Raw genomic sequence first — 13578 nt, forward strand, 5'->3', positions numbered from 1 at the left:
AATCTATGTCACCAGTGGAATTTGGACTTGCAAATTAACCACAGCTGTTTATCGGTTGACCAGTTTTGTCTTGTGGTTTATAATGGACTTGAGTTTTTTCAATACTTAATACCTTGCACTGTAGAGCTATTATAAGTAAAAGCAAGTGGAAGCTTCTGGGATTATGAGCATTTCATTTTAAGTATGGATTGTGTCAATACATGCAGAGACCAGTAAGTTAGTACCTAGTGATGAACAGCCAATAACACAAACAGTATTTCAGCTTTGTGTTGTGCTAGTACTAGCATTGGTACCTTCCCTATGTGCAGCACAATTTTAAGATTCCACATTAACCACAATAACATAAATGGAACCAAGTATTAGACGTTAGTGCTATTCATGTCCTAAATCTATGTAACACACATGGTGTGTCACTCTCAAAGTACACGAGTTTTATTTATTCCATCCTACAAGTATTCTAGAGAACATGCTGAAAATGAGTATGCATCTACCAAGGTCCCATAAGCATTTTGTGGTGCATACGAACTCATGAATATACGTATGTATGTATATGCTTGCAAACTTACCAACAACAGTAACAGTGATGGTCTCACTATCACTTCCAATAGGATTAGTCACAGTACATGTATATGTTCCACTATCACTTGTAGTAACACTATTTATGGTATAGTCAGATTGGAACACTGCCATACTATCAGTATGAGACACTGTAGTAACACTAGGAGATGGTGATATTGGAGTGCCATCCTTCCTCCATGTGAATGTGTCTGGGGGAGAACTTCGTGAGGTACAGGACAATGTGAGGGGAGAACCAACAACAACTGTTACAGTAGAGGATGATGGAGGGTCTATCATTGGAGCAGCTGTGTAGAGAGATAACAATGAGGTGATGGGATACATATTATCAAGTGACTCACTTCTTCCACTAAAGTACACACCCACCCTCATGGTCTGTTGCACCATTGAACTGTTCATCATGATACATGAGTAAACACCTTCTTCAGTAGTAGTGAATGTTCCACACAGATATAAGTTGATTACTCCTGGATAGTTCCTACCATTTGCTCCACGTACTTCAAATACACGATCATCACAAAGGTCTTCATCAGGCACATATAACTGATTGCTATTAAAGAACCATCCACCCAGTTCAGTATTTCTGTCACTACCAGAAGTTCCCAGTCCAGAAGCACAACGAAGAGTCACATTAAATGGATCATGTGTAAAAGGTTGAGTAACAAATGAGTAGTCAGTAATTTGATTACTACTAACTAAATCTGTACTAATATCAGATGCTCCAGTCATTGCAATACCTAATATATTGGTATCAATTACAATGATGAAATGCAATATAATCTGCTATGTCCCATCAACTATCAACATGCGACACTTACTTTTGTGAATACCTGTTCCTTGTTAGTATAACAGTGTAGACCCCAAAATTTAGCAAAATTGTGTGTTTTTTCATAAAACCATGAAACTTTCCACATATATTGTTCTCCTTATGTCATGTACTTTTTGATAGTGTATTAATTTAATAATGAAGTAGGGATCTATGTAATAAAATGTAGTGAAACAAGAGATAAATGATGATATTACAGCATAGCTTGGTGGGAAAATCCCTACATTGGTATGTTATAACACTAGACATATTAAAAATTTAAAATAAGAAATAGGGATCACTGAAAAAGCCACGAAACAAGAAGGGATCGGTGGGGTGGTAATGTAAACCACAAATCCCTCTTTATAGTCAAAATAGGGATTTGTGGTTTACATTACCACCCCAGCGATCCCTTCTTGTTTCGTGACTTTTTTCAGCGATCCCTATTTCTTATTTAAAATTTTTAATATGTCTAGTTTGTGTACTTTTTTCCAAATCCATTTATGGATCATACATTAATCGGCACATTAGTGTATAAGTAAGTTAACAGAGATTCCTCAGTTTAAAAGGTTAACTCAATAACTAGATATCTTAAAGCAATATTACTTTTGTATTCAAAATAGGGATTTGTGGTTTACATTACCATCCCAGCGAAATTTTTAATATGTCTAGTTTGTGTACTTTATTCCAAATCCATTTACGGATTATAAGTTAATTGACACATTAGTGTAGTAAGCTAACAGAGATTCCTTGGTTTAAAAGGCTAACTCATTAGATATGTTAATGCAATATTATAAAGTAATCTATGATAAGACTGTATTTTCATCCTGATTTGTACACACATAAAATATAAGGCAGGATACATTAATTCCTAGTCTATACTCAGTGTCATCGTCACACTTGGTGCCATAGCTGAAAACACACTGCTATATGAGCTACATGTACCTACCTGTCAGACGAATTACTGATTGTGCACCTATCATACAGGAGACAGTGTTAATGACAGCACAGGAGACTTGAAGAACAAGATGTCTTAGGTGTACAAGAATGAAACTCTGATACAAGTTATAAGAATGGTAACTGTTAGTGTTATAATTCCTGTAGAGTCCAATTTTTTTTCAAAAATTATTCACGTGATATAACGATGCATACATCAAGCACGTGCATTATAGGTGTAAAGTTGTCTAGCAGAATAGGTAGTGAAGAGATAGCTATACATTGTAGCTGTAGTGCTATTATTATAGCGATGACGCTTTACAACACCTTTGCATAAATGTACGTATGAACAGGGCTGAATACAGCAGCAACCGTGTGAGTTGGTATTAATCAAGCTAAATAGGAGATGGCTAGGCTTGGCCGAAAAGTCTTCCTATGGCGGTGTCTGTATGTACAAATCACAATGTCACTACTAATGGCCAGTGGCCAGTGGGGTAGCCAGTCTTACATGATTACCAGGGATTTGGCAGTCATTACCCATGCATGCAGGAGAACTTTAAACTGGCATATTGAGTTCCAATTGCCAGGACTTAGACTGGGCTCTAGCCCTGGAAAGCCTAGGTGTAGCCTGCTAGCAACAGTGTGTCACAAAGTGGAACACCATAGGTATAGTCAGCAAAGTCTGGTTAGCATGTGGTCATAGCTAAATGTTTGCAATTGTCAATGTCACTAGCTGATCGGAGAATGTGCTAGAATAAGTATACAGTAGCTAGTTACAGTGACATAAGCACAGTAGCACACAATCCTCCCATATAAGACTGTCAGGCTTCACACTCTGTAAGTTGTTTATGACATGGATACCATATGGGAGGGTTGTTGATGATATGTGGTTAGACCACAAAATATTTTTAAATGGTAGGGTTGTAATAAACACCCCACCCAACCTTTCTTGCTTGTGAAAAGCAGCTATGATATCAGCGCTACCATTTATCTTCCACCTATAATGGACAAACAAAGCACTCACTGTGATGGCTAGGAAGAATAAACTGGATGCCTTACACACATGCTTGAACGGCTTCTCGTAGCAAAGACAGGCAGCTCACTAGAGATCCTATTATGGCGATCTTGTAAGGTAAAAGAGTGCTGCACAACTTCAATCTGCCATCTATTAACGTTATAAAGACTATAGTCGAACAATACGCATCCCTGAGCACACAAGATCCCGTAATTTTGTTCTTCTATGGCTTCTACCGTACACGGAACAGTAGGCAATGGCAAAGAAGAACTTAGAAATTTATCGAGGTAGAGGCTGGTTAGAGATCTGTGGAGTAAGGGTTAATTAATGGGTCATGGACACACGGAAGGACTCAGTGAGTAAGGCTGTGTAGTTTTTATTGCAAAAAAAAGGAAGCCTTGGGCTGTACACGAGTGAAACAAAATAATAAGAATAATAATTATACAACCAAGTACTAAGAATAATACAAAATGTGGTTAAAATTACATAATAAATAATAATGAATGAATGAATAAATAAATAATAAATAATGTTTGAGAAAACTACGAGGCCTAGAGACATGAACTAAGTGGGGATAGATTCGCCTGTGAATGAAGGCATAACCGTATAATAAGTACACCTGTTTGTGCTGATGACTTTACTGTATGTGTAATTCTATATAACGTCCAGCACCACACCCTTGCTTAATTACAGATTGCATGAAGGAGAAGATTATTAAACATCCGCGGAGTGATAGCAGGAGAGCCAGAGGCCACTTTACATGTAAACAACAACATTACAAGTAAGTTTAATTGTTTGTAACCGTTTATTTTGTATGCAGGATATGCGCTCAGTAAACAACTCGTGAACAACAAGGTAATGAGTAATGTAATACTTGTAGTTGTATTATACATCTTCATCCTTCATCTGGCTTGCTAGCGGCTGGAATTATTTTCCACCTGGCTTATTACGCTACTGTGAGTCTGTACAGTAATAAACAAGAAGATGTATTGCTGCATATACAACAATGTGTAACTATCTCCTGTATGTTGTGCATGACTGTATACATAATATTATAGACTGATCACTGTGCCAACTAGTGCCAATGCCACACCGCTGATATACTGGCACATCACCAGTGGCCTCTAGTTACAACAGAGTCTGTTGTGCCATATTGGCTTGATTGGGATCATTTGCTAATTAAGCCATCACCATGTCCCTTGTTCTGCATAGCCTCACTTCACTGCTGAGTCATTTTCAGAGACACGTCACACCTACAATATAACCTTTCAATATAGCTAACTTAGCTTGGTTTTTGTGTCAGTTGTGTTTTAGTATTGTGGTTTTCTGATGCCAGTTAAACTCCCTTGACTGTGTACGTATGCATATGTATCATTTCCTGTGCATCTTTTCTACATGATCTACACACACTGTGTTGGCCATGCAATGTTTGTACATGCCCCATTAGTAGGTTGTCCTGTTGGTGATTGTACTTAGTTGTACTTTCCCAGGGCCTAGTTGTACAACCAAGTACTAAGAATAATACGAAACGTGGTTAAAATTACGTCATAAATAATAAATAAATAATTAATAATTAATGTTCTCGAAAACTACAAGGCCTAGTAGAGACATGAACTAACCGGGGATAGATTCGCCTGTGAATGAAGGGACAAACATATAATCGTCGCTCCTGTTCGTGCTGATGACTTGACCATACATGTATTCTATATAACGCCCAGTACCACACCCTTGCTTAATTATTTACAGATTGCACAAAGGAGAAGATTAGCGATGCCCGTAAACAAGAAGATAACAACTAAGTTTTTATGTTTGTAACATCTCAAGTCTCCATGCCAGCTGCCAGTGGATTCATTCACATAAATAAACAATACAAGAAAACATTAAAACATATTCCACGCTCTTTACAATACAGTTACATATAAATTACAAGTAAACAATTTTGTCTTGTGCAGTTGGCATGGCGAACTTCCTTTGTGTTTGTGTCAGGCAATTCAATACATGCTTAATCTTTTTTGCCTTCACCTGGCGTAGCTACTAGGCTCTGGCTGGCTTGGCTGTCTTCCTTTATCTGGTTCATCTGGCTTGCATACTCCTAAAGTATTCTGTAGCTATCTACTGTAAGGTGTGTATGCATAATTATAGTGTGTCACCCATCACTGTGCCATTGCTACACCACTGATGAACCCTATGTAGCTATAGTTGATGTTGGATATACTGTGCTGTATATTGGCTAATAATTTTTATCTGGTGATGTTGCCTATAATGTATTGCTGCATGCAATACTGCAATAATGTATAGTTCTCTCCTGTATGTTTTGTATACATATACTGTGTACACATCACTGTGCCATTACCACACCAATGATGTACTGGCACTTAGCTACTGGTGGCCTTTAGTTATGATGCCACTATTGTGTTGTATCTGTAACTACTGTAACGTATTGAGATGATTTGGGGATTGTGCCTTCACCACCTAATAACCTCACCAGGGGGCTGTCTCGTTGGTGTATGTACTTGGTTGTATGTGATGCGGTCCTAGTAATAATATTATGAATAATAATATGAACAATTCGCGTAAAATTCGCAATTTTTGAATGTTTCTAAATTTCATCTAGACCATTTTTACTGCTATATCACCACTTGTCTGAGTTCAGTGTTTGATAATAATAAGCCATCTGAGTGTTGTTTTATGCTCGAGTCTGCTTTCTAAGGCTGGCTGCTCTATTAAGATTTTCAAAAATTCTTCTGCGATCCCTATTAAGAACCCACTATCGTGGTTCATGATTGATTTTGTTAAATGCCAAAGTAGAGATTTTTCCACCAAGCTATGCTGTAATACCGTCATTCATCTCCTGTTTCTACTTCATGTTTAATATACTAGTTGGATTGGTCTTTTGTTATAGCATACAGCTATACATGTATGACAATTCTATTAGGGTGACTGCTGTATTAGAGTATCTCCAGTCAGCCTCGATCCAATAGTAAAGTTACTAGTATCTACTGAGCATAAGCACTTTAAATACGTTTGCAGTGTCTAAATATGCTGCTCAAGGGAAGCACTGGTAGGATAAATTTATGTCTCAATATGGCTTCATTGCATGAAGAAAGACGAAGACCAGCATGATTGAAGACAAAAGGAAAGACAAGGTGCAAAAAGGCACACACTCATTGGAACCTAAAAGGCACAAGCCACTGGTGAGTTTGTTAACAAGGCATAAAATGGTGGTTGTGCGCTGCTTCGTTTGGCCTCCAGCCTTGTGAATGTGGTCAGGCAGGCAGGCAGGCAGGCAGACAGGCAGGCAGGCAGGCAGGCAGGCAGGCAGGCAGGCAGGCAGGCAGGCAGGCAGGCAGGCAGGCAGGCAGGCAGGCAGGCAGGCAGGCAGGCAGGCAGGCAGGCAGGCAGGCAGGCAGGCAGGCAGGCAGACAGGCAGGCAGACAGGCAGGCAGGCAGACAGGCAGGCAGGCAGACAGGCAGGCAGGCAGGCAGGCAGGCAGGCTGGTAGTGAGACAAAAAATCTGAGTTTTAGCGATTCAAAAAAGAATTTATATCCGGCCACCTATTAGTGTTTTCTTGTTTTTGATGTTGTATTTGATGTAACATTGTTCTGTAAAGGTGATTTTCATTGCATAAGATGTCTCTAGGGTGATTTTTAAGGCTGCATTTTAGGCGGTGTGCATCATTTGGGGGAGGGGAGGGGGATTCCTACTTAAACAGGACTACTGTGCTGTTTGATATAACTGCCAGTTAAACAGATGCATACAAGTACTTACAACTACCAAAAAATTTATGACATCCACAACACGTATACCTGATATACGAAGTGTTAATGGTCCACTGGTATAGTCAACAACACCAATGGTTACAGTACAAGTGATGGTACCAGCATCCTCTGCAAGTAGATTATTATCAGTTACACTTTGTGTTGTTTGACCAGTAGGAAAACATGTTGGAGTATTATGGCGATCATTTGTAAAACATCCTGTAGTGTCCCACTGGTAGTTGGTCACTGTAAATGTCGACCCATCACTTGGTGTCACCATACATGTCAGAGTGACACTACTCAATATGGGATAGTCAAATGTGTTAGATCCACTAACTGGTGTACCAGCTGGATTACTGACTATGGTGACTGTATATGTCTGACCATCAACACCTACAAGCAAAGACGTAAGTAGAATATATAAACATTCACACCAAAGATAAGAACATAGTATAGAACATAGTGTAGAAGAACATAGTGTAGAACATATCATACAGCACAGATGTGTAGAAATATATGCATGGATTACAGTTTGTTTGTCTCCATCATTTTCCGCAATTATATTTGCCAATACAATCTGTAGCAATGCAAACTCCTGGCTACTAATAGCAATTAGTACCAAGAGTTAGTTACTAAAGTTATAGAAGAGTTACAATTTTCCTATGTACCCTGTATTGAACATTAACATTAATTTTAGTTTTAGAAAATATCTTGACTGGTTTCCAGTTCCAAAATAGAAGAGTAGTTGCTTTACTTATGCAGGTCAATAAGCCTTAACTAGCAGCCAAAAAGAAATTACTTAATTACAAAACTATAAAATAATACTAAGAGTTAACTATACTTACATTACTGATAAGTTACTGGCTATTCCTATGTTATAACAATTAGAGCATCTACAACAAAAGTGGTAGGTACATGGAATGTCAGAAGTTCTTAAAATGTTATTGCCAGATAGATCAAGATACTCTAATAGAGCAGTCAGATGTATTCTAATAGAGCAACTATTCTAATAGAACATTCATTAGAGAATGCAATTTTTAAGAGAATAATATAAATACAAGACTAACTTGAATAAGTTAGCAGCTAGATCTTTAAGTTAATTTTTAATTTCAATTGATACATAGCTATATTTGGGTCACAATACAATATCTGACCAGTCAAAAAACCATAATTGACATTTGTGACTTGAAATGAGCAAAACAAATAGCTTTGGAAAAATCCTGGATACGCTCCTGCAGCAGTGAAACAGGAGGCAGCAGTTGATGACCATGTCCCAGACCCTTGCACCTATATCTCATTATACCAAATCTGGAAAGTGCTTTGGAAAAATCCTAGATATGTTCCCACAAAAAACGTAAAGTGTGCGGGATGAGCACATGAAATGTGCAATAAATAATTCCAATCATTTTGATGCTTTACAAATTGCATTATTGGTGTGATGGGAAAATTTTAGATCAGTTGCAAACATAACAGATTCTTCAGTATATCAAAGCTATTCATGAGGTGCAACTACTTTAAGTGCACAATAAGTTATCTGTTTACTCATAAATTTGTGCTAGAAAGAAGATTTTGGCTTTAGATTAGTCTGACTATTCTATCGTTTAAAATGCTGACATGTGGCAGGTATCATTGGTGGATCTGGGAATTTATAAAGAGGTTTTCCAGTTCAGAAGGTGGACATATACTCTGACATGCACTCACCATACATGCAAAGCATGCAAGTGCTAGCTAGGTCTGGGGGCATGTCCCCCAGGAAAGTTTTGAAATTTAGATGCTCTGAGATTGCAATTGGCAACAATTTGTGTGAAATTATCTGTAAAATAAATTTTGGAGTGCAGAGCATGCACATCGCTTATTATAGACGCACGCCCCAATAATTAATTAAAATACTCAACTGTTGTGTAATTATTTTTCAAAGGGGGTATCCATGGAAACCTTGAAACCCCCTAAATCAGTCAATGGGTATAAGCAAACTAGTCCAACCTGTGCTAAGAATGCATGCACAACCCACTGCATGCCATGAGAAAGTGGCCTACCTCTGCAGTTCTTACACAAAAACAGCAAAGCTGTGGAAAAATGGTGTGGCCTTAAAAATCCTGGGTGAAAAAAGTTGTGAAATCAAAGGTGCCAGCCAAGAAATGGCTGCAATGATGTTAATGCTAATAAATTTTAACAATGCACACAGCCATTATTAAAATTTTTTAGCATTAACATCATTGCAGCCATTTCTTGGCCACCACCTTTGATTTCACAATTTTTTTTCACCCAGGCTTTTAAGGCTACACCATTTTTTCACAGCATGGCTGTTCTTGTGGATTTTACTTCTTTTTTTACTATATAAGGCCCCAAAACCAGCCTATGGCTGATTTGTTTTTGCTAACATTTCTTCTCCTTTTCTATGCAGAATGATCATTATTGAAGACAGACTTATAAATGTATTTCATTGCATAATTTAATTCCAATATTAATCATTGTAATAACTAATAGAGTGCCCATTTTTTGACGACTTCTAATAGAACATACATAGAATGTTCTAGAACAATCTAGTACTTCTTTGGTAGATCTATGAAATTACAAATGTTTGATTATAAGCAGATTTCAACTAGAAATTTCATTTGTAAAGCAGAAATTAAGTGAGGTGATCAGCCAAGGTAGCAGTGGTTCAGTGGTTAAGGATACAGGTGTTGGGTATGGAGGTCCCTGGTTTGAACTCTGGTAAGGTTTTTTTGACATTTTTGTACACCTTTTTTAGCCCGTGGTGACTGCTCTATTAGAGTATCTCGATCCTGCGATTACATTTGTTTGGTTTTTGCTTTATAACTTTGTCGCTGTAACTCTATTGTTATTCAAACTATCAAAAGGCACTGCTACGATGATCAGCCTATCTACACAACAATTTTCAAGTTATTCCTATGCTCGGATTACCCTGTAGCCGTGATAGAAGTTTGATCTTTTTTCTTACGTGAATAAACAGCAAACTTGGAACATGAATCCACCATTACACGCTCTTCATTTGTGCGACAATCAAGTTACACATTTGCATTTTATAGCAATTTTTGCAAAGTGTGCAAAAAGAAATTGAAGCTCCCGTAGCCCCTGTACGGCATAAGAAGAAAAAAACAAAGAAATTGAAATGAAACTTTGAACACCCATATCTCGAAAAATAGCTGTTGTGAATTTAATAAAATTTGCTGTGTGGCATACTCTACCTGGCAGACAGCTATAATACAAAAATGGTGTGCTTTTGAGAAGGGACCATGGAGCTATGCATGTGTGAAAAAGCTGTTTTCTTTCATACTCATGGTGTGGTGCATTGGCTTGCTTGGCTGCACAACACTACCGTGTGTCTTGATCTGTCACTTATTCAGCATGTTCAGTGATCCAACCACCTTGGCACTATTTAGTGATTCAATTTCAATGACTACACCCTGAATACTAAAATTGTCAACGTCAGCCATCAACAATTGCACACACACGCACACACACTATCCAGCCACTATGAGCAATGCCTTCACACCACAGTGATGGACGACTGTGCCTCTCTCTACATGTATGATATCAAGTGTACATAGTGTCTAGCACCTTGAAAGTGGTAAGGCATTTATCCCATATGCCTCCATCTTTGATGTTGCTACTGACTGCCACTGCAGCTTCAGTTACTACAGCTTCTGTTACTGGTAGCACTCAAACATGAGCTATGTTGGTAGCACTTAATATGACTACTTATTGGTTGCACTTAACGTGAACTATGTAGGTAGCACACAAAATGAGCTACTTCGGTAGCACTCAAAATGACCTATCACCCAAACATGAGCTACATTGGTTGCACTTAATGTGAGCTACGTCAGTAGCACACAAACATGAGCTATGTCGGTAACACACAACAAAGAACTAGGTCAGTAGCACACAATACATCAGTAACATGCAAACACAAACTACATTGATAGCACACAAACATGAGCAGTAGTACGTAAACATGAGCTATGGTGGTAACACAAATGCATCAGCAGCAAGCAAACTTCAGCTGAGTAAGTTGAGCTATCAAACACTTGATGTCCCTTCAAACATACTCTGTACTCTCCTCTCTTCTCATGTGAAGAGAGCTAAGTTTTTATTTGGTGACCTCTTTATCAGTATCAGTTATTCAGTAATATTATAGGGGTGGGCATATATTACTTTCCTAACTCAATTCCAAAGAACTAAATTGCTAAAAATTTAGAGAGGCATGCTCCAAACCCCTAATAATATACTCAGCATATCCAATCATGTGCTCTAAGGCAGTCTTCTTTCTCTACAACCACACAAATTATAAAGGCCTGTCCATTTCTCACCTTGCTACGGCTCTACATCAGCTATATCAAAAGTACCTGACTGTATCATTTGCAGTATATTTGATGGCTATACAGTGGCAGCACAGTTCATTACAGTTGCACATCAGCTATGTATCAATTGCAGTAAACGTAACAGTTACATAGAGAACACAGTTGATTACATTGGCATATTAGTGACTGAACGACATGACAGCTACATTGGTAGCATTGTACAGTTACACATCAGCTAATCATTATCACTAAATGGCATTACTCACAGCAGCTGTGGCCGCAGTTCAAGCATACCTCAGCTACACTGAGAGCATTTGACTGTAGTAGATGTGACACCTAAATGATCAGCACAGTAGAGTCAGGCATCATCTTGATCATTAGCACCTGACTGCATTATTTGCAGTAGAGCACCAATGTCAGTAGCACAGTATACATATATCAGCTAAATCGATAGCACATAATCAAGAGAACAGCTACTACTGCAGCTCAGTTTCTGGGAACACCTTAACTAGAGCCATTAGCAATCAAGAAAAGGTAATGCAGTCACATGCCAACAATATCAATAGCATATGCCAGCATTACTTACAAGATGTACAACACACTGCCGCAGCTATGGTGACCACTGAGTAAAGTAATCGAGTAAGTCGGGTAGCACAACTTCAGGCAACTAGCACTTTATCTAATTCTTTGTGTTGGCAACCATGCCAGCTTTGTCACTGACATATTGAAATCACACATCAGACATGTTCAACACACATGTCTACACCATGAATAGAGACATCGGCGTGCAATGGTTAACAGCATCAGATTAGTAACACACACACTTCAGACTGCAACTGTCTAGATATGGGAACACATCAGATGTGCCAAGAGTGCACAACTGTACCTCTAGCAGGTGAGACAATATTAATCACTATAACTGTACCAAAATCAGCCGATGGGCTGGTGACATAGTGCAGTGGCACATCAGTTAGGTCATTACTTCACTACACATGACTACACTGCTATTATCCAACAGGCCATATAACCACTGAAACATCTTAGGGGCAAATGCTCCTCAGTATCGCAGCCACAAATGGCCAGAGTTGGAGGTAACACATACAAATGTTATGTGTTATATAATAATATTACATATACCACTTTTACACCTCACTTCAAAGGGAAGAGAAAGTGTATAAGTGGTATAATAGCACTGCTAGCAGTGCTCAGGAATGCAGTAACGAGAATAGGAGGTAGTATATACAAGTTATATCCCTCCTAGGAGTGATATAACTTGTATATACTATATACCTCCTATTCTCATTAATGCATTCCAAGCATTCTCAGAAATCATTTTATTTCTTTGATGAAACTGTGTGATCTCCTCTCCTTTAATGTAGCGACACTTCACAGGATCAATAGTGGGTTTTAGTTTTTGTAAAGTGAGCCAAGGCATAGATCATGGACTTGGGGAAGAAGATAGTTCATTGTTTTACTGAATGAAGAAGGTCACAGGTTAGTTTATATTAATAGCGCTTAATTGATTTGGCCATTAGTGTTAATAGTATTCACTACTTTAGTTTATTCATGGCTAGTAAAGTAAGTACTTTAGTGTAGTTGAATCATCTTTACATTGCCGTTTTGACACCTGGCGCGATGTCACACACGCGTAGTGACTGGGCGTGGCGCTTAATTGGCTAGGCCATTATAGCGCTGTAAACATATTCACTGCTTTAGTTTATTCATGGCTAGTATAGTAAGTACTTTATAGTGTACTTAAGCTTCATTATGAGCTGTTCAGCTCGTATTTGGGCTTCCTGTGTTTAATTGCGTACCCACAATCGAAGCGATCTGCATGGTCGTGACGATACACTTACGTTCGGCCTCTCAGCAGTGCTTTGTCGTTGCTCTTACGACGTTACCCACAATCGAAAGTCACATGGTCCCATATAAATACACTCGCAAAGCATTCCTGTAATTCCATGTACACTTGCAGGTGATTCACCCAAGTGGAATATATTAGTTGTAACATGGACACTTGTGATTTGCCTGAAATATACACACTCGCACTCGGGCTGCACCCTTGTGCTCGTGTGTATATTTCAGGCAAATCACCCGTGCCCATGTTACAACTACTACATACTCACCTTGTTTTCTAATATACTCTACGCCTTCAGGCGCAATA

The 13578-nt window shown here is 38.5% G+C and overlaps 1 protein-coding gene across 1 annotated transcript; it reads right to left on the reverse strand.

Moving 5' to 3' along the window:
* Positions 1-372: 372 nt before the first annotated feature.
* LOC136256569 (mucin-3A-like) lies at positions 373-10091 on the reverse strand. The gene is made up of 5 exons (XM_066049548.1): positions 10055-10091; positions 7141-7485; positions 918-1313; positions 567-863; positions 373-389 (listed from the first exon to the last, which is right to left on the reverse strand). Exons 1-5 carry the CDS (start codon positions 10089-10091, stop codon positions 373-375), a joined length of 1092 nt encoding a protein of 363 aa, XP_065905620.1.
* Between the last annotated feature and the right edge of the window lie 3487 nt (positions 10092-13578).

Source organism: Dysidea avara, chromosome 5 (assembly GCF_963678975.1).
Source record: "Dysidea avara chromosome 5, odDysAvar1.4, whole genome shotgun sequence".
Classification (NCBI taxonomy): domain Eukaryota; kingdom Metazoa; phylum Porifera; class Demospongiae; order Dictyoceratida; family Dysideidae; genus Dysidea; species Dysidea avara.